Here is a 26,834-nt window from a genome sequence, read left to right as displayed (position 1 = left end):
GGGCCGGGGCTGGGGAGGGGGGGGGGGCGCGGGGATGAGATAAGCGCGAAGGAGGGCGGCGGCGGCGGGGGGGGTATGTAGGGAGCGGGGGGCTGTGCCGAGGGACGCGCTCGGGGGAGGCCCCGCGGGGCGGCTCAGGTGGATGAGGGGGGCGGTGTGAGGCGGGGGCTCGCCGCGGGGGGAGGCGCGGCGCGGAGGGGCCGGGGGCACTTCCCCCGCCTCGGGAAGCGGCGGCGGCTGCTGCTCCGGCGGGGGCTCAGGGGGGAACGCTGCGGAGGGCTTTCCGGAAGGGAGAAGTGGATTAATTATTTGGGTTTTTTTAAGGGGGGGGTTGATTGGCCTCCGCACCCCCCCTCCTCCGTGGAGAATTGGCGCCTGGAGGAGGCGGCGGTGGCAGCGCTACCGGAGGGGCCCCTGTGCGCGGTGCTCCCCCCTTCCCTTCCCCTCCCCCCCCCCCCCCAGCCCAGCTTGGCTTCGCTCTTGGAGGAGTTGGGCTTTTTTTGGTTGTTGTTTTTTCGTTGATGTTGTTTTTAAATACAAATCTACATATTGATTTTTAAACAAACAAACCCACCCCCCCCGCACACAAGCCTGCCTCTGGGAGGGAAATAGCCAGGTGAAATCTCACTCTGTTTCCATGGACAACCCGTCCATTATCACCCAGGTGACTAACCCCAAAGAGGAGGAGATCCTGTCCTGCACTCAGGATAAAGGTGAGCTGCCTTCTCTCTTTCTCCATGTTTGTGGTGTTTGGGTGGTTTTTTTTCTGGAAATCGCTGCTTAAAAACGCACGCTTCAGCGACCGTATAATCCTCTCTCTAGGCTGCTGGGAATAGAGGAGGGCTTGTTGGGGTTGGTTTTTTTTTTGTCTCTGCAACTGCTTGCTGGATACAGCTGAGAACTTGTTACAGTGTTTAAATCCTGAGTTTAATCAGCAGTTATTTAAATAAAATGCTCTTGTTCCTTGAGGGTCAGCGAGGTAACTTTGCAAGGTTGTCACTTTGCAGTTAGTACCGTGCTCCAGGGAAAGGATACTTGTGCTGGATGTGTTGGAAGGTTTTGAAATCTCAGCTGTAAAGATCTTAATTCTTTTCCTCCCATTTTTTGGAAAAAAAAATAATAGTCCTGATTTCTCTCTGCTTTCCTCTCTTTCTCCCTGCCTCAAATTTAAGAATCTGCATAGCTTTCAGTTTGGTTGTTGGAAGATACTTGTGCGTCTCCAAAAGAAACATGGGCTACTTTTAAAAGCAGGCTCTATTTACTCTGTAGATAAATAGTTGTTGCTTGCGTAAGCCATCACACTTAGGTTGTGTTTTAGTCCAAAATAAGATGAATCAGCCCTGGCCAAAGGAGCTGCTTCTCCTCAAAAGTCTAGACATTGATGATTGACCTTAACCTTGTTTCCTTTTGGAAGCTTGGAGGGGTCTGGGTCTGTAAGTGGTTGTGTCCTTGCAGCTGGCAATGAGAAGGGTAGGGGTAAGCAACGGGATTCGAGTTCTGGGGAGTTGTCTGATTGCTCGTGGATTTTTGGAAGTTATTTGTATTTCGAGTTTATGCTTTGTTACAGGCAGTGCTGGTAAAAAGGGGAGAAATGACAGAAATTAGAAATAGAGCGTGTGGTGATGTTGCTTAGTAGGTATCGTAGTAGACCTCTGAGTGGTCTTCTGATAATGGTAAATGGATATATCTCCCTCTAAAATCGAGGCTTTCAGTATCCAGAAAGCTTCCCTTTTTGTGTGGCTGCTGTTGTAAAGAGTGAGGGGTCCTGTGTCATTGGAGGAGTTGCTCCCTGGTACTTTCGAATGAAAGGCTGTAGGTGAAATCTCTGTCTTCTCGTCTCACCAATGCTGACTGCAGAAGAAGTATGGAGGTAGATTTAAAAAAAAAAAAAAATCAGGTTGGGGGTGTTTGAACGAAAAATTATTTTTTGGTTTGGTATAGGAGTGCTCACATAACTGTCTAATTCATGTCGCTTGTGAAGTGTTACTTCCACTGTGAGGCCTTGTTTGTCTCAAGGGATTTTGGATGTTTTCCTCGATTTGGCAGTGTTGAGCATGGGGTCTCTACAGTAAATAAGGTGCCGGTGCTCTGCCTACAATGTCTCCTAAAACCTGGTTTGGAGTAGACTTACATTATACTGTGCTCAGATGTTGTTTATGGTCTTAGTGGCCCATATTATTGTACGTATTGGAAGAGTTGCATTAATATTGTTAGCAGCTGCTTGAAATTTTACTGTAAAAAAAACCAGTTGAGACAAGTAGAGGAAAATTTGACAGCTCAAAATAAGAGCAAGCATCCACATCAAACAAGTGTCTTCAGAGTCCTCCGTGCAGTGAGCTACGCTGCGTAGCGAAAATATGCATATAACTTGCATAACTATGCAGTAACTTGCATAATATGCATTGTGTTCTTGCTATTGGTTTGTCTTTGGCAGAAAAATCACGATGATCTTAATTGCATAGCAGGGGCTTTTCAGGCTGCGCGTTAGCAAGGGTGGGCTGGGGAGACTGGAAGGAGGGTGGCTAGAGTTTGAGACAAGAGGAAACTTCAGCACGATCTTAATATAGGAGGTGGATTAATGTTTTTTCTATATTTTTTTTTTTTTAAACCTGGTTAAAGTGCATGCTTTGGATTGACTATATGCTCTGTGGTGAGACTCTCAAATCATGCCAGAGCAACTTTTGCAGAAAAAGAATTGCAGGTCTGTCTGTCCTGGGCTCTGGAAGGAGAGGACTGCTTGCTCTTACTTCGTCCGCTACAGGTTCTCCCACTGCTCGAGGTACGGAGCTTGCGAAAACCCGTTGTGCTACCTACCTTCCTTGCATGGTTGCATATCGCGTCATCCAATTTTCTGTTAGATTTCTTAACAGTTTTAGCAAAGCCTTTAGGTCCAGTGAGTTACGAGAGAGCCTGAAGCTGAGATGGTGCATACAGATAGGGTCTTAGTGAGAGACTGATGTTTAAAGTGAGTCTTCGCTGCTAATTCAGATTGAACTGAATGTATTGGTACAAAATGGCTAACAAGTATGTTAAGGCGTAATGAATTAACTCTTTACTTAATGAATACAAGAATCACCCGAGCCTATCTTCTGAAATTTTGTAATACAGTGAATTACAACAGCACGGGACTGGGTGAGCAAAGCCTGTCCAGTTTAATGAAAACCTGATTTTTCCTCCGAGTTTAGCATTTGGCTGCAGAAATACATTCCAGGGTACTAAGTGGCATGTAGTGGCTTTGGGAGTCAGGGTTTTCTTAGGGTTTATGGGACCTTCTGATGGTGTTTCTCGTGGCAAAAATTGAATTTTTTTTATTCTTGTTAAACTGGAGAGAAGCAGTTTTACGGTAGCTGAGCAACTGCTAAATAATGCATGTATATACCTTCAAGTGTTTGATTTTTTTTGCAAGATTTTTTGAAGCTTTTAATCAGCTGTGAGTCCAGCATTTATCTTGATTTTTTTTTTTAAAATGTATATATGTTTTAAAAGGAGCTTGATAGATAGTATATGCTTATGCCCAATTTCTCTTGTGCAGGGGAGCATGATTGCCAAGAAACAGAGCTGTTCTCTGGTCATGGGGCAGTTATGTTTTTAGGTAAATATTGTGCTTTACAGATAAAAATGCCCAAATATTTTCTTTCTAATGCAGATGCATTAAAAATTAGCTTTTGAGATCAGTGAAGCTGTGCCAACTTGTTAAAGAGGAGCTTATTAATACTAAGATGGAATCGTTAACATTTACTTTTAACAAATAGTAAAAAAATTTGGAGGTGGAAAAAACCCAGATCTTGGTACATGAACCATTCCCTAATATGTTGCCACATGGTGGTGCACTGTATTTAGTTGTCTGTCAAAATGAAAGCTGAGCATGGAAAGTTGCTACAATTGTATTTTTTATTATTATTATTGTAATGTTTGTTCTGAAATGCCTGGGGTGTTTGTGCTCCTGGAGGATTTTTGGTCCCTATGTATGTTGTTAAATCAGTCCTGGGAAATAGAAACTTAACCTTCTCCCAACTGGAAGTGATACGTAGGTGATTAAAATATTTTGAGCACTAAATTAATGGAGAATTTAATTCCCTGTTAATTTTTCGAGTAATGAAAATAGTAGTTCTTTGCAGCAATATTTTATGTTGTGGTCATTTGGCACTTCTGGAAACTGGAAGCATTAACAAGACTCGTAACTTGCGATTAAAATGGAGACATAAGTATGTGAAAGGGGGGTTGTTACAGCAGCAATAAATGTGAGCAACTAAGAAAAAATACAAATAAAAACTACAAAGAAAAACTGAAAATTGAATCTCTGTATAATCAGTTTTACAGATAAAATCAACTATTTATTTTATAAGGAAAGTATTAATTCTTATTAATTAGTTGAACAGTGACCTCTAATGTAAAAATCTATCCAGTTAAATCTATAGACAACAGTGCAATGCTGCCAAGTTTTTGCACTGAGCCTGATGTAGAGTGTGACCATGGGTGGGTAGTAGGCATTCAGTCCAAAGAAGTGAATTTCCCTTTTTTTTACCTACATGCTTTAATTTGATCGTCATAAATGATGCAAATTCTTGGCTGTTTCCATGAGCCAAGTTAAGTGTGAGCGTAATAATATTCCAGTCCCCCTTCAGGTCCCAAACCCTTCAGGCTGTGGTGGTGTGTTTTTTCTCTTCAAAAAGGTCTTTCCTGACTTCTGTAAAATTTGTCTATCAGCTGAGCATCTATTCTCAGTTATTTAGAGTAAATGAATGTTTTAGTGCCCCTACAGAAGTGTATTTTCTTTTGCAATAAATTTTTTTAAAAAGGTTCACAGTGGAACCTAAACCATTATCTTTTTTTTTTTTTTTAATGAACAGTGTAATTCCCTGAGGATGTTTTCACAAACAGGCAAACTTTTTTGCCTTCCTTTCTTTAAATAAAATTGGAAAAAACAGCAATGAGACCAGTGTTCATTATCATTTAAAATAACAAGTTCTTAAGATCTCAAGTTAAAAGCCAAAATAAGTGTCTTTAATTGTGTCTTCAATAAAAGCATTTTGAAAATGTATGAAAATATTTTGAATATTCTTTTTTGCCATTACATCACCAGGATTCAGAGTACTCAAACATTTGAACATACGTTAATGTTCCTGAGACATTGCTTCAACAAATTTTTATAGGATTAACTTCAGAATTTTAACTTTAAAGTAGCATTAGGAAAAAAAAGGGATGTGGAAACCACTCCAGCACTACATTGGAATGTGAATTGCTTGCAGAGGGTAAAATTTTAAATCATTAACTAATGACATAGTTGTTATATGAAACCAGAGTAACCATACAGTAGGTTTTATGTTCCAGGGAGACTGTAGTAACCTGTAGTAACCCAAGATTTGATTTAGGGTAGCAGTTAACAAGCTGAAGTGTATTGGCAGTAACGTGAATGATAATTTGCATGAATATCTAATATTCAGTCCGTGTCTGTAAGCTGCAGCATTATCATTTCTTCATAGTTCATGTCATCTCAAATTCGTATTTGTTTCAATGCAGTGATTTAACTAAAGTGTTCAGAAGTTTAACATGCCTTTAAAAAAACAAAGTTGACCTACATTTTGTCAATTCAGTATTCAGAAATGCAAATAGCATTTTCTGAGATAATCAGTAAAGTGCAGTGTGATTGATGCTACACTTCATCTTTCAGAATTTAATCTGAACATTATAAATAAGCATCCGGAAAGCAGATCCATGTTTGTTTCTTAAAAGTGATATGAAACTAAAATACTGAGAAAGCGAAAGCTAAGAGGAATAAAACTCACTTATTTGGTCAGTGTTGGTGAAAGACATTGTTCCTGTTTGTCTGGTGGAGAGGTTTAACTGTTGGAAACTTATTTTTCTGTCACAGAACACTTAATTTATGAGGTTTACTATCTTGTAAAAGTCGTCACTCTAACATGAAAATGGTTGCAAATTACTTCTTGCCCACAATTTATATATATGTCGAATCTTAAATATTCACTCTGTAAGCAAGTAAGCCTTTATTTTCTGCTAAATTTTGAGTTGGAAGAGTTGTTGGCAATCACCACCGCGGTTGGTGCTCGGTATTGCATTTTCCATTAAAAATTCAGTTTCAGGCAGTTCTGGATATGGAAATGTTAACTTGGGGAGTGAATTTGTCCATTACTCAACCCCACCCGGCGGAGAATTTTAGATGGATTACTTTAAATTCTATTTGAAGTGTTTCTGTCCACAAGATTTAATGTTCTTTTTTAAAAAAAAAAAGCATAGGAAAAGCAAAGATAGGTCTAACTACGTTCTTCCTTTAGGTTTTTACCCACTGTGTGGATCAGCAGGGGAAGATATGGCTCATTCCTCCTCCTCCTCCTCCTCCCTGCCTGGAGAATGTACATTGCTGGCAGAGAAGCCAGGCATGAGGACGTATTGGTGGACCAGGAAGGAGGAGAAAGCTGCTCAAGTGCTCCAGCCTGTTGGCATGAGGGACGGAGCAGAGGGCATGAGGGACGGAGCAGAGGGTATGAGCTCTTGCAGGCTGCTGAGCCCATATGGGGACTGAGAGTGGGCCAGGGAATAGGTTTAGTGTCTGCTATGGGCTCTCGACCTGCTCTGAGCCCATCCATCCTCGTACCACTTCTGGGCAGTGGGTTCCCTCACGATGAAGTCGGTGGGGCTCTGGCCACCCAGCTGGGTGGTTGTGTGTGTTCCCTTATCCCAGTTTGTAAGTGTAAGCAGAAAGGGGCAGGAATCCTCCAAGCTGAAATATGCAGATGGCTGATGGAGCTAATGAGCAAGCCTAGTTAGATGTTGAAAACCACATCTGGATTGCTAGTGAGAAATGTATACCGTTTGATTCCTCTCAGCGGTGGAGACCTGGCTGAAAAATACCACAAAAATGCTCAGCAGCATCTCTGAAGTCTTCGTGGCTCTATTCTATTGAATTATAATGATAGAAGCTTTATATTCTGCTCATCTTTCTGGCCAGGAGGCTCAAATAGGATGACATGGTATCCGCGGGTTTAAATGCTTTGCTGAACTTCCAGAACTTTTTGTAAGGTGCTGCAGGCAGGCACAGAGGAAAAATGCCTGTTGTGCTGTAACGTAGCCAGAGATGTTTTTAAGAGTTTCACGTTGGAAATGTTAATCTATAAATTCTACTTCTGCTGGAGTTTGACAGGAGCTTGCTTTATTTTTACTTGGAAAGCTTAAGGTGTAAAATGGACATAGATGTGACAAATGTGGAAAGTGTAAGTAGCATCTAAATAGATCAGAGTAAAAATATGTTCCAGGCAGTCTACTGTGGTATAATTTGGGCTTTTTTTATATTTCTACAATGTTTGCTGTAGGACAAAAAAATCAAAGTGAGTCCTATACAGTCCAGTCCTTTAAGTACCAGTTACTACTGTGTAACATAGATATTAGCAGTAAAAATAGCAGCTTTAGACAAATGAGCAGAGAAAGTTCCATGCATGGTGTTGGGCCTACATAAATCTGGAGGCTTTATTCAGTGTGTTGTCAAAATGATCACTTGCATAAAAGTGCCACATCTTGGTTTTTTTGTACAAGATAATAAAGTATGATTTGTTTTTTTTTTTAAAAAAACAACCACAAAAACAACCCCCCCCCCCCCACAACAAACCCCATTATTAGAAGAGATTGGTTGTACCAGGAACTTGGAATTTATTATCTAGAAAATTTATCGTGAGTTAAATCTGAGTAAATATATGGTAGGCTTGGATTTTAAAGATGTTGGAGTTTTTTAAATGAGATTTTTTTCTTTATTTCTTTTTGCAAGAAAGAACTATTACTCTCTTCTGAATCTCTATTAGTGTATTTAAAGCCTGCCAGATAGGGGAAATAAGATACTGCAGTCTGTATGTTGTGTAGAAGAGCAACCCCAAACAAAGGATGTCTGATCTGTCAAAATCTACTGCATATGTAACTTTCAAAAATATTTATAGAAATTCAGGACAATTTTGTAGGAAACATAGGAAACAAATATTTCTGGAATGTCAAGCTGATTTTTCAGTATATGCATTCATGGTTTTGTTTAAAATCAAGTAATCTCTCCCGAGTAACTGGTCAGCCCGTTCTGTCAGTTGTTTGCTGCGGCTGTTGCAGGGTCTCCTTATTTTCATGGTGGAAAGTGATTTATTGATTTTTATTCACCGCTGTGCTTTCCCCCACCCCCGCAGCTCTCTTGCTTCCTGAGTTGTCCTCCAGGATTCCCAGCAGAGTTAGCAGTAAAACTAACCTTGTTGTTTCCCTGTCTGCTGTAATCGGCAGTAAAAATTGTGATTTTCTTGTTCATTTGATGATTCGCAAAGTTTGGTCATCTCTGGGAGTCAGAGGGAGGAGGAGAGGGAGATGTGTCTCCAGTGCTTGGGGAGGAACTCCTACCCTCACAGGACGTTTCGAGATAGATGGACCTGTTTCTATCTTCATAGCTATCAGAAAGAAACTCTGCCACAACCGATGCTATTACAGTGGACACATGTAGAAGAATCCAGGCATGTTTGTTTGAAGTAATATTAGTAAAAGAATTTTTTTAAAGGTATGAATTTTGTATAAAGCCGTTCCTAGCATGCATCTAACAATTTCCATGCAGTGCTGCTTTATTTTTGTTTGCAAAAGCTGTTTTGTATATACATGCCTGAAGATCGGTTACCCCTGAATGCACATAGATGTGGTTACTGGGGATCTAATTAGCAGAAGGCTTTGGTAAAGTTCAAAATGGTGGGCGTAGGTTTTGAAGCAAAGTTGATAATTTTTCCTAGTGATAGATCAGATAGAAGTATTCTGCAAAGGAGTGGTCAATAGTGACCCATTCCTAGAAGATACTGAATAATTTATATTTGCTTCAGCCAAGCACATTGAAAGATCTAATATTTACCACCTGGAGAGAAAGGAACTGTTAAGATTATAAAAGATCTCAATAAACCTTCACAAAAGCCTTAAAAATTTTAAAAAAATCGTCTTATGGGACTCCTTGTAAACTAAAATTGGTTAAAAAGATACGTTAACAATTTGATGAATGCAGTGTAAAGCAAAGCATTTCAGGAAAAACAGTTTAAGCATGTGTTTTAGAGGGATTTTTGGAGTGAAGCTTTGACCTTTTTGGGGGGGGTTAATTCTCTCCCTTGTTGCACTTTGCTTTCTTGCCTTTTTTTCTTCTAATCATAAGTTGCTGGATTTCAACAGCTGCCTCTCTGTGCTCTGGTGATGCTGAAGTTTAAGGGGCTCAGAGGTGTTTGGCGCTGGTGGCTGTGTCCGGGGATGATTCTGGTATGAGAAGCTAGAGCAGATGTTTGGGGAGTGAGGCAGTGGAGTGGTGAGGAACCCTGGACCATACTGCATGGACAGATTGGCCAAAATGGCACAGGAGCTATTTGATAAGGAGAGATGTTCCCTCTGTTTCTTAACTCCTATAAAAATCTAGGAAGATAAAGTTCTTGATCTTGTGTCTGATGCGGGATCACCGCTGCTGTAGAGCAGCTTTGGTTCTTAAAGCCAAGACATTTATTTCTTTGTCATAACAATTGGTTAAAAACCTGGAGTGAATGTTGTGCTGTATTTAAAGGGAGGAGGTGCATGAAAAATAACCAGTAAAATAGAGTAATTATGCCAGGGCTCTTTCCACAGTACAGCATACCTTCAGAATTAAAAGGCAGAATATCCCATTTGGGTAAAAGGAAGCATTTGGTCATGTATCGTATGGGTGGTCTGCGTGATCCTTGAGAAGATATGGTTGCCAAAATAGTTTATCTAGCAGGTCCTAAACAGGATTAACTGACAGCAATTTGCATTTATTATAATAAAAGTAAACTTATGAAGGTACTGAAGAATAATATTGTAAAGGTGCTGATCGTATTTCAGCGTATGAATTGTGTGTCATCGGTCTCTAGGGGAAGGAAGGGGAAAATATCTTTACATAGTGACCAACTGAACAAGTCAAGTATTTGAAATGATATTTATTGTGAACTCTCACCAACAGTTTTCCTTTGATGGGTTATGTGCGCTGGAAGATGATTCCCTCCACCGAGTCATTTGTTAGCCAGCTGCCAATTCCCATAATTTTTTATGATATGAAGCTGGTTTTGTTGAGAATCAGTAAGTTGAAAATGATTTGAGAATTTTGGAAGGGGCAGGGGGGAGGTTATGTTAGTTGGGGAATTAAAAAAAAAAAGGAAAAGAGTACTGAATGCAATCTACAGTGCAATTCATTTGCTAATTACACATTGACATAAATTGAAAAGTCCCAGAAGGAGGGGGTTTACAACATAACTGTAAAACAATTTGCATCTGTGTAGAGGTCTGTGCTTATCCACAAAGGAATGAGATTTTAAGTGGATTTGTTTAATCGGGTTTATCGGGAGTACATAGTTGTGGGACTCCTTTTTCCTCACATTTCAGAATCTCATGTCTTTCTGGAAGATTCCTTCTTGTGTTGAGATTAAAGATGTCAAGGAAGCCAGTATGGTGAAGTTTAATGGAGAATGAAAGTGAAACCTTAAAAAAAAAAAAAACAAACCCCACCCAAGAAGTGTCCGTAATTTTAGAGTGGATTGAATACTTGAATGTTTCTGGCTCCAGATTACCGTGATAAAACTGACAGTTTAAAGCAAACTGTGCCCTGAAATTCAAATGCCTTTTTTTCTTGCCCCATAAGAAACTTGAAACACTCTAGCAAATTCTTCCCATCTATATTGGAAAGGATGCTAACAACTTTGACACACTACTTTAACTAGTATTACTACAAAGAGCGTTCACGGTTAGTATTATGATAGCTTTGGTGTGGTTTTTTCATCTATAAGGCTTTCAGATTTGTTGGTGCTCAATGTGTTACCCTACAGTTGCCACCACTTTTTCTTTTGTAAACATGTCATGACTGGAACAAGGATAAAAACAAAACTGGAAATCAAACTTGGCAATTTTGAAACAGGAATCTGTTCAGGTCTCATTCCTGTATTTACTTGTACTATTACTGCTGCATTTCATTATAAATTACCTCTTTAGCACCATTCTGGCAGGCAAGAGCAGAGCGTTCTTAAAAATGTCACTTTCTCGGTTGTTTTGGTAGTGATGGATTCTTCTCAATACGTTTAAATCAAACAGTTGTTTATCTTAAGTATAATAACTAAATACTGTTACTATCTCATGTTATAAAACTGTAATATTATTAAAAGGAGAAAAATGAGCTTTCAGACAAAACCTGCCCCAGGTGGAACAACCAACTTCAGTAGGTTCCTAAGAACCAGGTGCCCCCAGATCCATCAGTGAGGTACCTGTTCCGTAGATGCGGAGTAGCACTCAGTAACTACACCACCACATCTCAAGAAAAGAGGAGATCAGAAGGAGATTTTGCTTTATAATTTCTGTTCAAAGTGTCTTTTCAGGAAATGTCCTAAATAGAATGAACTATGCCACGTCGTTTAGCAATGTGTAATACGCTAGATAAAGCCATGAAGTGCAAGACTTTCTGTTGACTTTGTGCTGTTGTGGTTCTCTTCAAGTACAATTTCCACAGTGGTTGTGAATTCCTGTTGCACCAGATGGTTCTGATTCTTCCCCCCATGACCCAAGAGTAATTCTTTCACCAAACTCTGTTCAAATAACACTTGCAATCTTCCTAAATTGTGTATCTAAAAATATTTATTGGAGCTTTGCAACTTAAAAAATGATTCTCCTGTGATCTTTAAAATCAAGAAAACCAAAAAACACCTCTGCCTCAAAAAAAAAAAAAATCAAAACCAAGCAAACAAACAAAAAAATCCCGATAATATTAGCAGGGAAAAGGAAACTAATAATGAAAATCTTGATCACAACCTTGCAATGATGACCAGAGAGCATAGCAATATGATTTTTAGCAAGGTAACCTGGTACTCAGTCTGTACAAAACACACTCCAACCAGTTGAGAAAGTGGGATGACATAGAAGTAACACTGGTTTTGTTTTGGAAATGTCTTCAATGGGTGCTAAAGAAAGATGAGAGTAAAATGCAGCTGAGCTGACTCATCACAGAATATGCTGAGATAGTCCTAAATTCATCCTGGTAAGGTTAATACCTGTTTAGTTTAGGCTTTATTTATCTTTAATGCTGTGGGTGGGGCTGGGGGTGTTGGAATTACTTCGTTCGATCATTTTATAAGTCTGCAAGTAAAAAAAAAAAATCATGATTTTTTCAGCAAACAGTAATGCACCTACTGCTTACCAGAGTGCTTGCTCTTTTTCCTTTACTAATGATGTAAAGTTGAAGTAACATGTTTCTAGTGGCTGCTTTAAATTACCAGTTGGAGTCAAGGAGGGAAAACAAAACCAAAAAATTATGGGTTTGTGTTTAAACTATTTTCAAGTAACGGTTGCTCTTTTAAAAAAAACCCACAAAACTCGGCAATTTTTTATTATGAAGATGATTTGGAAGTCCCACTGTAGGTGGTCTTTGTATGATAGCTTTCAAGTAACAAATGGCTTTATCTTCTCTTCTGCTGATGAGGTCAGTAAAGATTTCTGGTTTGGATAATAATGACACAGTTATGAATGGATAATAATTTTGACTAGAAAATGGTCACAATTTTCACTTTTTTAATAGCTGATTAAGTGATAGCTAGCTGGCTGTATTTTACAGAAGTAAACAGGCTTTCTTGCTTTAATTAAGACCATATGTGTACAGGAGCTGTGACTGTCTGGGAATCCTGTATTTTCGGTTAAATAGCTGATAAAAATGTTGCAGTTGTAGAAATGACTACCAAGTCCAGTAGGCAGATATCTTTGAACACAGTTTTCATTTTGCTTTCTATTTAATCATACAAAGCAACCAAACATTTCTTGAGGTTTGATGCTTTTGTGCTGTAACAAAATAAACATTGAATATTTTTCTATACCTGATAAGGTTACTGTTCAGACTCAGTATTCAGGAACACTTTTTTAAAAAATAAACCTTAAGTTTACTAGTGTGGCAGAGCACCTGTAAATGCTTCTGTTTTCTTTGTGAAAGTGTGGGTTAACTTCTCTGTAAACAGTTGTCTTGCATGTTAAATAATAGTAAAAAAGTATTGAGCAAGAGAGTTGAATATGAACATGTTCAATTCTTGATTTGTGTTCCAGTGAAGGGAAGCAGCCAGTATTTACTAAAGAAGTCACTTTTTAATTCTTCTAGAAAAAAAGTAAAACATGTCAGTTGAATGGAGGACTTGGATGCTCAACCTGAAGATACTTTTTTGGCAATGTTTGGGTAAAACTGACCACTAACACCCTTCCCTCTGGAAAACATCACGTCTATTCATATCACTTCCCAGAGGTTAAGTGCAGCCCTTGGAACAGTCACAGGAAATAATACCGATGTGCTTCTAAACCCTGACACGCCTTTTGGTCGAAGTGGCCGAATATGCTGCTTTTCTTGGTTACTGGGAGGACCACAGATAATTATTCTTGCCCTGTGTGGGGCTGGGAGGTGCCAGGAGATGTCCCAGGGCCCCTGCGCTCACTGCCTGTTATCACCTCTCCCCACTGTCTGTTGTGTTTTGGGGTTTTTTTCTGTATTTATTCACAAACACCACCTGTGTATTTATTTCAGCATTTTGGTCCTTTTTGAGGAAAAGCTGAGCCAGATGTTGTGTTGTCCCTCAGTTGAGGATGCATGACTGAAAGCGATGGTGTGCTGCTCTTCTTTGATGCTGTTAGTTTGACAATATTTTCTTAGAAACGAGGCTTTCTGTTGTCACTAGGATTTTAAGTAGTCATTTGCATTGCTTGGAGGAGTCCTAAATAATGCAATACCTAAATATCTGGTAGAACTTTTTCAGTCAAGTACTCGAGCTATTGCTAGCAGTGCTAGAAATGTTTTCATGTCTGAAAAATGGAATGTTGCTGTGCCTTACCAAGGGGTCGGGAACAGGAGAATTTTTCCTTTGGCTGATAAAGGTCAGGGCATCTTCCATTTTGTTCAATATGTTTGCATATTTATTTTTTTAAATTTTAGGGGGGTTTTTTGATAAAATAACTTTTGATACTCAATAAAAATTAACATGAGGCTTTGTCAGGTGTGCATGTAAATAAGGTGGGTTTTAATAATTGGTGGAGGAAACACAGGTAGGATGCAGTTGATTCCACTGTTGTAGCTGTCTGCTTTAGGATGACATGAATCGCATCCTGGAGACTCCATTAACAGTAAAGGAAGCACGCATAGTTTTTCTCTGACCTCCGTGCTCTGCTGTGTGCAAAAATAGGTGGAATGGAGTTCAAAATCCTAATTAGACAATTTTGTCATCAGCTCCACGTGCTGTACCTGCCGCACTGGCATTTGGCTGCACTGGAATGTAACCCGGGATACGGAGTTGCAGTCCCACCGTTTATCTTTAGCCTTCTCTTCAGAGGAGGAGGAGAAGAAGAGGGAAAACTTGGCAAAAAAAAAATTTCAGCGGTTGGTGGTGGTGTTCTGCTTCTCTAAGTTTAGCAGCGTTGGGGGTGGTTGTTAAAACAGGCTTTCAGATTTTGAAACCCTCTGTTCTGAGCAGCGTTAGGTAACGTGGTGCTTCAGCACGCTGGAAGTCCATCTATACTGCAGCTTCCGAAGCCAAAATACCTGGCTGAATTTAATGAGTAATTTAGTAAAAATGGAAGAGGTTTAAAAACTTCCCTGTTGCAGACAAGAATTGCGTAGTTTGCTCACCGATAAACTTCAGGCAGCGCATTGAAACTTCCAAAATTCGCAATTTAATGTCACACTGAAGTCATATCGCTCTCCTCTGTAGAGGCAAACCTGATCTCAGCATCAGCAGGGGCTGGTTGTTTTGTCACTGTAGAGAAACTTCTCCTTGTGTCCGTTACGCAGCCAGGAGAACAATATAGAGGGTAATGGAAAGGTTACATTATTCCAGGGGCCTTTCTGACACTTTTCATGGCTTCATGGTATGTTAACAAATCTCCCATTGCAAAAAGCTACAACTGAATTTGATAAAATATCACTTCTTCTAATTCCTTCTCGGATGGATTTTTTCAGCTGGTTTCCTGAGTGAGTACCACCAGCATTTTTATAGGCTTACCTTCAGCATTTCCACAAAAGCTTAAAAATCAGTTTTAACTGTTTCTGAATTAAGTAACAAGATCATGATTCTTTGCATAGTTATTTATGAAAAGTCTTTGTAAGAAAGTTAGTTTCCTGCTTTTCTGAAGTGTGCAGTGTGGAAGGAAAATCAGTAGTAATGGAAAGGGAAGGGGACTCATCTGGGACGACTGCTAAGGCTGGCTTTATGGAAGGAAACAGGATCCTGTTGTGTAAAGAAGGGGAGAGATCACACATACCTGAGGATTTTCAGTGGGATTCTGATTGGATTCATCTCATCTTTGTCGATAGTCCAGGGCACTGCTAAGGAAAACTGGCTGGAGCACCTCTCCTGTGAGGACAGGCTGAGAGAGTTGGGATTGTTCAGCCTGGAGAAAAGGCAGCTCCAGGGAGCTCTAATTGCGGCCTTCCAGTACCTGAAGGGGCTACAGGAAAGCTGGAGAGGGACTGTTTGTCAGGGAGTGTAGTGACAGGACAAGGGGGAATGGGTTTAAGCTGAAGGAGGGTCAATGTAGATCAGATGTTAGGAAGAAATTCTTCCCTGTGAGGGTGATGAGGCACTGGAACAGGTTGCCCAGAGAAGCTGTGGCTGCCCCATCCCTGGAAGTGTTCAAGGCCAGGTTGGATGGGGCTTTGGGCAATGTGGTCTAGTGGAGGGTGTCCCTGCCCATGGCAGGGGGGTTGGAACTAGATGGTTCCTTCCAACCCAAACCGTTCTATGATACTTTGAAAACAAAGAAGTCCAAAGTGTGCATCCCATTAAAAGAATTCCTATACTTCTTTTTTAACATTTATGTTCAGGAAGCATAAATTTACTGTACTCATAGCAAAATTCAATTTTCATAGCTCTTTAGGCTGTTTATATTTTTTTTTATAAATTTCATTTGGCTTACACTTTCAGTGATTTGGGTCTTGGCTTCGGATTGCTCTCATCAACAGGGGGAAGGAAGATAACGATAGAGAATCCTTCGCAGAGCTGCATGGTCTGACCAGTACTCTGCTCGTAGGGCTTTACCCATCTTCCTCCTTTCCTGAACTTAAAGCTGTAGTAATTTGGAATCTCATCTCACCCACAGGTATGCGTGGCTTGGCACCTGTACAGGACTTTGTTTATGTGAGCTTAAGCTCTAGTTCAAGGGGAGTCATTTTAATGCAGGTACTTGCTGTGCATTGTGGGGGTTGAATTTACAGCCAACTCTGTTTTGAAATTCTACTTTAGGACCGGATTAAACCATTCCGTAAGCTCAGCTGTATGCTCAGTGGTACGATTTTAATGATGCTGGTTCTGTGATAGTAAGGATAAAATTTAGTAGCTGCTGGAGCTTGACACAGAAAGATTCATGATGAAATTTTGCAATTTAGTAAATATTTACAAGGCATTTAGCAATTAGAGAGATGCTAACACATTTCACCCTTTTTCTGTGATCAATGATTAGTGAGGTGGTATTTTATTTCTACTGGCAGGCTATGGTATTGCTTGCTCTATCTCTACTATTAATGTCCCAGGAAGCAATCTAAGGAAATGAGTATGTCTAAATAGTAAGGATCTGGAAAAAGAAGATAGGATGATATTTCTGGGGTAAACAGAAAACTGAGAGTAAGGTAGATAATATAAAACTGGAAGAAAGATGGATGAAAGCTTTTAAAGAATTCAGTGTGATGTAAATGTCAGTTTGGGGGAAAAAAAAATCACCTTTCAGATGTCACGCAAGCCCTTTTAGGTTTTCTTATTTGGCAATATAATTTTTCAAGATAAAAATACTAAGCTTCAATTTTCTGCTACATAAAAGAATTTAAAAGAAAAGGCTTATTGTTCTTACAAGGCTGGCAAACTAATGTTAGAAAAGGATTTTTGTTTAAAGTAGTATTTTTTTTTAAGCCATTAGTGGTATTTCAGCCATTGTAAATACTGATGTATAATTCTTTAAATAACTGAGAGTTAGTTGTTACATCTGTATACAGGAGCACAAGCTATACATAGATACCTGCTCTTCACCTTTAGGCTGTGTTACTGTGGTACATGGTGTCCGGGCTCACAGATCTGAGCAGTAATCCAAGTTGGAAGGGACATCAGCAGCTCCCTGCTCACAGCCTCTCTGGGGCCCTCTTCTAGTGTTTGGCTGCTGTAATTCCTCATATTTAGGAGGAATTTAGCCTGTTGCAACTTGGATCCGTTGCCTCTTGCACTATTCCTGGGTACCTCCAAGAGTCTCACTCCATCCTCTCTGCAACTTCCCCATAGGTAGCTGTATCTGCTTAAAATGTTCATCTAAATATACAAAGGAATAAAAAAATGCTTGTTCGTCCAATATTTCCCTTGTCCTCAAGCAGTTTCTCTGTTCACTTGAATGTAATTTATCTGCAAAAAGCTGTTTCTTCCATTATGTTTATGGTGATTTTCAGTTTAAACCTAGTGCTTCACTCTGTTCTCCCACTTACCTTGGCTGTAATTTTTCCTGAAGATAGGAAGACACTGTAGCTGTAGGTTCCGCACTTTATGAAATAATACAGTTTTGTCACGCTCTCATATACTCATCTAAGCCATTTTTTGGCTTAGCATAATCACCTGTTGAGAGTACTTATCCTACTTGACCTGCACAGCTTTTAAAATTTTCTAGCCTTAAAAAAAAAAAAAAAAAAAAAAATCCCACTTTCAACAAAGTCATACTATGTGTCAAAAAACCTCAAAACTCAAGTGACTCAAAATCACTTATGAAAATGGAAGCAGGTTACATTTGACAGGGATAACTCCTCCTTTCCAGCGCCCTCTCTTTAAGGATTTGACATGCTGGTTCTTGAGACACTGTACACAAGTTACCGTTTCAGTAAATATATACTGTTAATCCATAGACTTTTTTAATTGCCCAGTGACATATCCAGAAAAATAATTTGGGTAAGAGTGAAGACAAAGGCAGAATCTGGAAGTGTTCAAGGCCAGGTTGGATGGGGCTTTGGGCAACGTGGTCTAGTGGAGGGTGTCCCTGCCCATGGCAGGGGGTTGGAACTAGATGAGCTTTAAGGTCCCTTCCAACCCAAACCATTCTGTGATAATCTGTTGTGTATCAGGCTGACAAACACTAGTGCTTTTATGCCTATGTGTGTACAGTGTTGTATGTCTGGGCTATAGTTAATACTCCATCCGTACACCCTCCCCCTTCCTTTTTAATTGTGTTAATTTTCTCACAAGAGAGAAGGTGGGAACGTATGGTCAGTGGCAGAGTTCTCACAGTTGTAGAAGATTGTGTAATTGTGGGTTTGCATCTTGAACACATTAGGATTGGTGTGGTTTAGAGTGATAGCTACAGCGTAAAAATCAGTAAATAGGAAACACGCTCTTAGAATGTTACAGTGCTTATCTGTTTGTTACAGTAAAAGCCAAACCAGAAAGAAGCATAGTCTCTCTGGAAAACTAGAAACACGTAAGCTCAAGAGATGCTGTTAATAAAAATGTTGCATTGGTTCCTATTTCAAATACAGCAACAGCATGTGCTTTCTTAAAAAAAAAACAACCCAAAACTCCTCCAAAGCGAAGGCGAGGGGGGAGGGGGACGGACAAAAGAAAAAAAAAAACAGAAAACCTTTATGGCTTTTTTTATCCGCTTTGTTTGAGACCATCCTACGGTGATGCTTAGCCACGGTTGTAGACAAACTATTTTTTCTGGGTATGCTTTTATGCAAAAGTAATAGTGCTGTCAGCTCACCTTTTCAAAGATGGAAAGGGAAATAATGAGATGATGTTGTTGTTAATATTATTATTAAATTGTATGTGTTTTTTACTCCTTGACAGACATGGTCCTAACTGCGTAGTGGTCTCGCTTCTGAGTAGTTTGCTGTTGTTACGCAGTGTATATTCATACTCAATCTTGAAATCAGCTTACATTTGTCTGGATTTAAAATTTAGATGAGGTCCTTTGCCTTTAAAATTCAACTTTCTCAACATTAAAACTTGGCAGTTCATAATATCCTGCACCAATTTTGCATGGTTGATCTATTTTCTGTGTAACACACAAAATCTGAGCCTGTATAATCTCAGCGAGTAGTAGTTACGATAATGGCTCTTACATAGTATAGTATGAATGTGAGGAAACTTTGGGCACTGGTGTCACTGCTCTACCAAAAATTAGCCTGAGGACTTTAATGGTACCAGGTAGTTATGGTCTCCCTCCAGAAATGGCATCACGATCCATAAACAGCTCAGTGTTCCTGAACAAGAAGGTTAAATAATGGGTTGCTTTTAAATAAATTGCCATCTGACAACTTTGTACATTTTTTCTGTGTTAGTTATTTTTTTCCCAAACGTATAATGATTTGAAATAGAATTTGTGATTATAGTGTAAGGTGATCTATGTGTGGACCTCATAGAGAAGAAGGTTGGGTTTTGAGAGAACTGCGACATCGATCTTGGTGGTTTGGGGTGTTTTTTCAAACTTCTTTCATTCTGCCTTTTCTTATTTTCTGTGCCAGTGACATGTCACCAGAACGTTCTGCAGGTCACAAGAGAAACGTGACTGTCAGGCTGGAGTTTGTATCCTTCAAAATATTCCTCTTCACTCCAGTGAACTGTTAGTAGTATTTGCAGCTGGCCTAAGTCGTCTCTTTTCAGTACTGTGCTTCCCCGATTTCTCTCGCCTGTAAAAATGCAAAAAGGTGCAGAAGTGCAGGAGTTAAAGATTGCAGCAAGGGAGAACTTGCCCCTTGGAAAACGCTCTTCTGAGCTTACAGAAAACAACTGTTAAGACTAAGTAGGGCTTTTTTTTTTTTTTTTGTGGTATTAGTGCTGGGGAGTTCTTTGCATTTTTTTATTTTATTAAACTGTTGTGGATAGGATAATCTTTTTCTGCTGCTTGAGTTTAACTTCCCTAGGACATGTAGGATGACAGTATTTTAGGTACTACTTTTTGCCCTAACTTCTTATTTTAGCACAGAACCTGCAGAGGTGAAATAGTTTAATGCTTCATGCAACCTGCTGTTCACACAGCTTCAGGAAGAATGTATATACTTTTTTCCATTATTATTATTGGTTTTATATTAGTCTTTCATCAGAATACCATGAACATTAATTTTCAGTATAGAAGATCCAAAAAAAGTTATGGGGTAGACATTCCTGTAGAAAATCTGTACCTCATTTAAAAAAAAATAAATCCCTCTGAATCCTGTCTTCAAAGAAAAAAAATATATAAAATTCCTTTTGTATCTCCCAATAAAATTCTGATGTATCCTTTCTTTAATTTCAGCTTTACCTTTTGCAGGGTCTTCTGTTTTATTGCCATAATACCAACCAGTCCATAAGAAGCCAACTCTTTCCCTTCTTTAAACTGCGTCGCAGTAGTAGGTCATTTATGTTCTGTTAATTCTGTCAAATAAAACAATTTGTGTTAATTACTGCTTTGGTTTCTCACATTATTTGGGCATACAGCTCTGTTACACTCAATAGCACATTTTCTGATTGTTTGTTTTGGTGACAGTATTAGTGTTTCACTTCAGTGTTTTGCTTTAAGATTAACATATCATTAAGCTGCATAATAAGATTCAGTCTTTATTCTCATGCAGTGAAATGGCAGGGGAAGGCAGGGCATAGTTTTGCAGTTTATTCAAGAGCAGTAAAAAAAAAAATCAAAAAAATCTCTGAAAGTGGATTAGCCAATTACTTGGTGCTCTCTGTTACGGGATAGCAAGGCCAAAACTGAAACATTTACAGTAAAACTCATGTTCACGGAGGTGGATTATTTTTCCATCTCTGCCAAACGTTGCAAAACACTGAGTGTTAGTACCAAAATAATCCATGTAGCTATTGTTTGCATAATCTGGGGACAAGTCATCTCTGATTTACCGGCAGTATTTGGTATACTTTTGTAATGGATTGTGCTGTATGTCTCTGGTATGGATAACTAGAGGTCTCAGTAATAACTGCAGCTTGGTAGATTAATAGTTAAAAGAGTGGATTAGCTTTTGGAAGCAAGAAGTTAATATTTGACAGCATATTTTTGGCGTGTTACTGAAAATCATTTTGTACACTAGCTCTGCTGCTATTTTCAGTGTTTGTTGTGGGGCTCTTTTCAGCAAAACTGCTGTCAATGATAGCCCTGTGGAAGCAAAAATAGCAGCTAATCAATGTGTGTTTTATCCATGGAGTTAAGTGCTTAACTTAAATGGAAAATAGATTTATAAAAAAAAAAAAATCTTTCAAATGCTATGTGACTAGTTGCTGCAGCCCCGTCTTTTCCATTTCCTCGTGTGCGTTGGGCTCCCTTTCTGGACTTGAGTTTAAACAGGGATTGTGTTAGGTAGAAGAAAGGTTGTGGGGTTTTGTTTGTTTTTTTTTTTTTTTTTTCTCTTTATGCTTTATAGGCCTTTGCCTTTAAAATGTGATTTAATGTGGAGTATATTGCAGTTGTTTGTCTTCTGAGCTTTCATTAATGGTGTATTCTCTTCAATTACTATCTTGACTAGTACCCGAAAAGTGTAGGACACTAGGCTATCTACCAGCAGCTCTCCACATAAAGTTTAGCGTAAAAGCATTTGGAAATCCCGTACTCTGAAGTATTTCAGAGAAGTTGCTTCCAAAGTTCTTGAAACATATGGGGTCTCTCTTGGCACAGAGACTTGGGTCCCGGTAGTTGTACATCTTGGTCTGCCACTGATAGATTGGCTTCTCATTTCCTAAAACAAGTGGTATGTTTGGAGTGTGGTTAATACTTATTCCTTACATTGCTCTCCCTAAAAAAAATGTGTTCTTAATGTCCACCTACTTTTTTTTATTAAAACAGGATTGCAGCCCTGTTCCTTAAAAAAGGATCATCAAGTCACCTGGAAGTATATCAAGTTGGACTTCTTCCCGTCATTGTCATAAATGACCGTGGTTTTCCTTACTGTTCATCCTTTTCTTCCCACTTTCTTTTTGAATTCATGAGCTACCTGTGGAGTCAAATGTGCCAAACAGATTGTTAATTGTTGCGGTTGCTTTTACTGTAATATATAGTAAGACATCTCACGATGGAAAGGTGGTTGTACACGTTGAAAACCTGATAGATGAGCATGTCACCCTTGACGTGAAACATTACAAATGTGCCTGTAGTCATTTCATTCATCGCTACAAATGCGATTCTCTTCATCTGCTTGGCATGCATATATATGCAGAATGGCTGAACAGATTTAAGCATGCCTGTGTGTCAAACGATGGTCTAGATTGAGCATGGTGGTAGAAACATTTGTTGTTACAAGAGATTGTTGTAAGTTTGGGGACCTCCTCCGTTAGTTCTCTGCATGGCGATGATGGTTAGTGCTTGAAACGTGATGGGAACGTATTGGCGTCCGTCTGAGCTGGAAGCATCATTGGTCTTGAACATGCTGTTTCCTCTTTTATTTGGACTCTCTGAATTCTGCAATCCTTCATTTTTTTTAATGTTTAAGCTTCCTTTTACTATGAATGTTTGGACATAGACGATGCTGTTCAGACGCAGTGTGCTTAAAAAAAAAAAATGAACCTGGGGCAACCACAATATAATTTTTATCTGGTCTTGTAAGGATGCTTAATACTGATTAAAGTGTTGATGGCCAGTTTGTAGTCTACCTATGAGGAAGACTTTAAGGAAATGCATAGGTGTTTAACTGACTGCTGAGCCTGTGGACCTGTGTTTTTTACCAATACTCCACACTGTCTTCAAAGATGAATTAAGAAATAGTACAAAATTACACAAAGTTTTTTTTTTTTCTTTCTTTTTTTAAATCCTCTCTCCCAGGCATTTCAGTTCAAAATTAATTTAGACAAAAGCTTAAAACAAACAAAGCACTAAAAAAAAAAAAAAACACCAAACAAAAACTTCTATTTCAGTGCAGTTTGTCACGGAGTGGAAACCTTGGTCTCGGTGAGAGCTTGCTTAGAGGGAGCTGGGCAGCTTTACTACTCGGGCAAAACAGGCTGCAGTCAGGTCCTCCTTGGATCAAAAGGGGAAACGTGCCCTGTTGAGAGGAATTACAGATCACTTTTGTGTGTTACTGCCTCTCTGGCACTACTTAGACTGAAAATACTCTCTAATTGTCTTGGTAAGAAAGTAAGATTCATCCCTTAAGGATTAATGTGCACCTCTCTCAAAATACCTTTCATACTTCATCTAGACGTGAAGATTTGTTGGAGCAATTATTTTTTAGAAAGATCTGAGGCGAATTGTGCATTTGTGAAAAAGGGTCAACGTGATGTACGTATTGCAGCAAACGTGGTAAAAACTGCGGTTGTGAAAGGAGGGGATCTGCAAAGGGCAGGAAAACGCAGGGCCTGTCACAGGAGGGAATTTCAGTTTGAGCAGAGTCCTTCACCTGCGAGAGGTGACATGTTTTTAAGCCAAACATGAACTTTGGAGATGCTGGAGTTTTCTGTGCAGGAAGAGTTTGGAACTAGATGATCTTTAAGGTCCCTTCCAACCCAAACCATTCTAAGAGCCAGCCTACAGTCTGCGTTCACACTGCGCATTTTGTAGGACGACCTAAGATGCGCATCATATGCACAAGAATGGTGACAGTGGTACAGACCACGTATACATGAGGTTTGCACTTGCATTTGAAGACTGCTGCACTTGACTGGTACGAGATAACAACGTACCTTCAGCGCTGTCCTGGCTCAGTAGCTGTGGGCAGTATAATGTTGGTTTCGTGAGTGCTCACCGTTACGCGGTGAAGCACTCAACAGCTGTTTGATGGGTCTTTAGGACATAGTAATTAAATATTTGAACTTCTTTTATGGAGTTATCAAGAAAGACTGAGACGAAATGTTAGAAACAATAAAACTTACCATAAAATGATAGCACTAGAAAGCTGCTGTAGTGGCTGCATTTCATGAAAACCCATCTCTTCTTAGCTTAATAGGTTGTAAAAGTGAGCACTACTGATGTTAGTACAGTCACATTCTGATAGATAGTTTTTCTTGGATGTCTCTCTATCCTTACTGTGCTTTCACTCAAGTACCCGATTGCATCTTGCAATTAGCATGTGCCTTATGTCGTATGAGTCCTGGAGCGATTCAAACCATAGAAGATGGTGGTGAGGTGATTTTTGCAACTAGAAGCTTGGGGAAGGAGTACAGCAGGACACGCTGTCTAGCGCATCCTCGTAGTGCTCAGACAGGCTTTGATGTAGGAAGGGCAGCCAAGAGACATGCTTAAAGGTGTGACATTGAATCATAGGTAAGGAGGCACTGAGAGTACCGAAGTGGAAGGTGGCTTGGAAAGGGTGACTGTAACATGGTGGATTCAAGGATGGACGAGAGAGAGAGAGAGAGCAAAAACATTAAAATCAGTGAGTTACAAGATGGCAAACCTCAATAAACACTGAGAAGTGGGAGACGTGACTCAGAGTTCTTACAGATGCAAACCTGAAAGAAAAAGAGAACTTAAGATCAGGTGGCAGTTTAACAGAATTTTTTTATTACGGAGACAAGCACAGACTGTCCCAGTTCAAATGAAGGACAGAAAATACAGTATCTCACTAACTTGATAAGTTTCTCCAGCACAAGAAGGAAGGAAGGAAGCCTGCATAAAGTCTTACCTAGTTTCCAATAGAGCAAGGATAAGTATTAAAGAATATTTTTTGCTTCTCTGATATTTTTGTTGTTGTTTTTAAATTTTGTTGTAAATGATTTTTTTTTTTATGTTCTGTGACTTGTGCTTGCCAGAACATGCACCTCGCAGTGGCTGTGGGGAATACAAAGAGTCAGCGAGTATTGTAAGTAATGAAAGGAAGACAAAGGCTTTGCTCTGCTGCTCAGCAGGAAGAGGAAGTTACCAACTTCTGACACTAAAATATTTTATTAAAATGGGGGGAAGGGAAGCTTGTATCAGTCTTTGGCTAAGACTTTAATTGAGAGCAGATGGCAAATTAAATCACTGGATGCTTAGTGGCTGGTGTGAAACTACAACTTCAGAGCTGTGAGCTGTTACCTTTGACACCTTGGGAAGAGTAAATAAGCTGCTAAAAAAACCCAGAAGAATGAACATAATACTTAGGCTGCCTTACTCATAATTTCTAGTTTCGTTTTTTTTGAGAAGGGAACACAGAAAAATAAGATACATTGCAAGAAACCAAGGAAACCAATAATATCCAGTAGCTTTTTCTTTTCAGAAATAAACCATGTCAAAGAAACTGAAGTTCTTCTGTAACTTGGTAACAAGGAAAGGAAAAGCTAGTAGATTACCACGAGTTGAAGTGAAGCTTTTAAGACTCTAAACTAGAAAAATGCAGTCGGCATATAAACTGCTGTAAAATGGGTGCAGGAATCTTTGTGTAAAAATTTGTGTAATGTATCAATAGTTCAGGGCCTTTGAAGGGATGCGGCAGGCGGGACTGTGCAGTGGTCTGTGCTAGGTCTGGCGCTGGTCAGTCATTAATGTCCCGCATGATGCAATGGAGAATATACTGAATCTGCAGGTACTGAAATGAAAGACGTACTGGGCGTTTCCACTAAAAATAGAAAGGGACTGGATGAGCTAAATGTATATCCTGTGTTTTTCATGTTGCTTCAGCAGACTATTTCAAGATTTTTATGGAATAATCCACTGCAGAAACTGAGAAGAAAGGACAACGAGTTGCGTTGCTAGTCCAGAGAAAATCCCGAGGTATTTGTAGTAGTCAGACTTGACGCGCAGCAGTAAAAAGAAAAGATATATGCCTGTTTACACATTCCAACGTGACAGCTGATTTGTAAGAACGGTGAAGTCATCCTGCTGTACCCTGTTTTGGAAAGGCTTCTTCTGAACTGCTGTGTAAAGCTTTGAGCACTGGATTTGGATTTGAGAGCTTTCCAAGGAGCAGGGAGAAAGAAATCAGACTAGAAAAGCTGACCTGCAGCGAAAGGCTGAACAAATTGAGAATGTTTTTTATCCTGGGGGGGAATCCTGGTTTTTATTTAGTTATTTATTTATGTATCTGACCATAGATTCTGTGACTGATGTGACTGTAACATTTCAATAGTTTGCCAGCAGAAATTGCAGTAGTGCTGGTATCGGCATACATTTTTTATTATGGAAAAGGTGTGTTGGTCTGGCAAATTCTGCATGTATTTAATCCATGTATAGTCACTTCTTTTCCTTTCTCCCCACCTCTTCTTGCTATTACATTATTAAACGTTCCATATAAATGGCTATGGGCTCTCTGTAGTTGAATGGAAAATAAAGGATGAGCAGTTAAAAGCATTAGGTTCCTTCATACCACTGGAAGCACCTTGAATCAGCAGGTCGGACAACCTAAAAGAAATCAATTCAGCAGTCACTTAAAGCAGTAGCCCTTCGTCCCTCCCTTTTGAGATAGTACCTTTTCTCTTAGCCATATCAAATGCTTTTTGCAGAATACCTCGAGGGACTGATGGTAGGGAGGGTGCTCTAATGCGTCCTCGTTTTGTGGTGCCCTTTGCACATGCTGCGGTATTTTGGTGAGTAGCTGGAGTTCTTCAGCAGACCACAGGCATTAGAAGATACAGCAGCTCCTTTTGATGAGGCTCTCGGTACAACAGTCGGTGCTTAAGTCCACAATAATTTGCTGCTGTGCTGTCTGCATCTTAAATGGTATAATTTTATTTAGAATAAGTCCAGTAAAAACTGTAGTGCAGTTGGCTGCTGATCTTAGCAACTGAAGGAGTGGTGAATCTGGGAACCCTTCTTAAGTGCCATGTATGCAATTAAGCAAATTGCAGATGTCTTTATGTATAGTATAGTAGTTTTACCTAGAGTAAATAATTGAGGAAGTGCCAAAATAATTAGAAAGGATGACAGGAAGGGGTTTTTTTTACTCTATTTTAGGCCATGAG

At 39.5% G+C, this 26,834-nt stretch overlaps 1 protein-coding gene across 6 annotated transcripts in view; it reads left to right on the top strand.

The window, feature by feature from the left end:
• The first annotated feature begins 201 nt into the window (after nt 1-201).
• Nucleotides 202-26,834, top strand: part of CTDSPL (CTD small phosphatase like) — an 86,355-nt gene continuing 59,722 nt past the window's right edge. The window contains exon 1 of one of the 6 annotated variants that reach the window (XM_054817817.1): nt 202-713. In XM_054817817.1, coding sequence (XP_054673792.1) covers nt 638-713 — 76 coding nt within the window. In that variant the 5' untranslated portion in view covers nt 202-637. The remainder of the gene's footprint in view (nt 714-26,834) is intronic. The other 5 variants (XM_054817807.1, XM_054817804.1, XM_054817816.1 and 2 more) reach the window with 5 other exon arrangements.

The sequence above is a fragment of the Grus americana genome, chromosome 2 (genome assembly GCF_028858705.1).
Source record: "Grus americana isolate bGruAme1 chromosome 2, bGruAme1.mat, whole genome shotgun sequence".
NCBI lineage: Eukaryota > Metazoa > Chordata > Aves > Gruiformes > Gruidae > Grus > Grus americana.
Note: the sequence above shows the minus strand (reverse complement) of the source record. Positions and strands in the feature narration are given on the sequence as shown.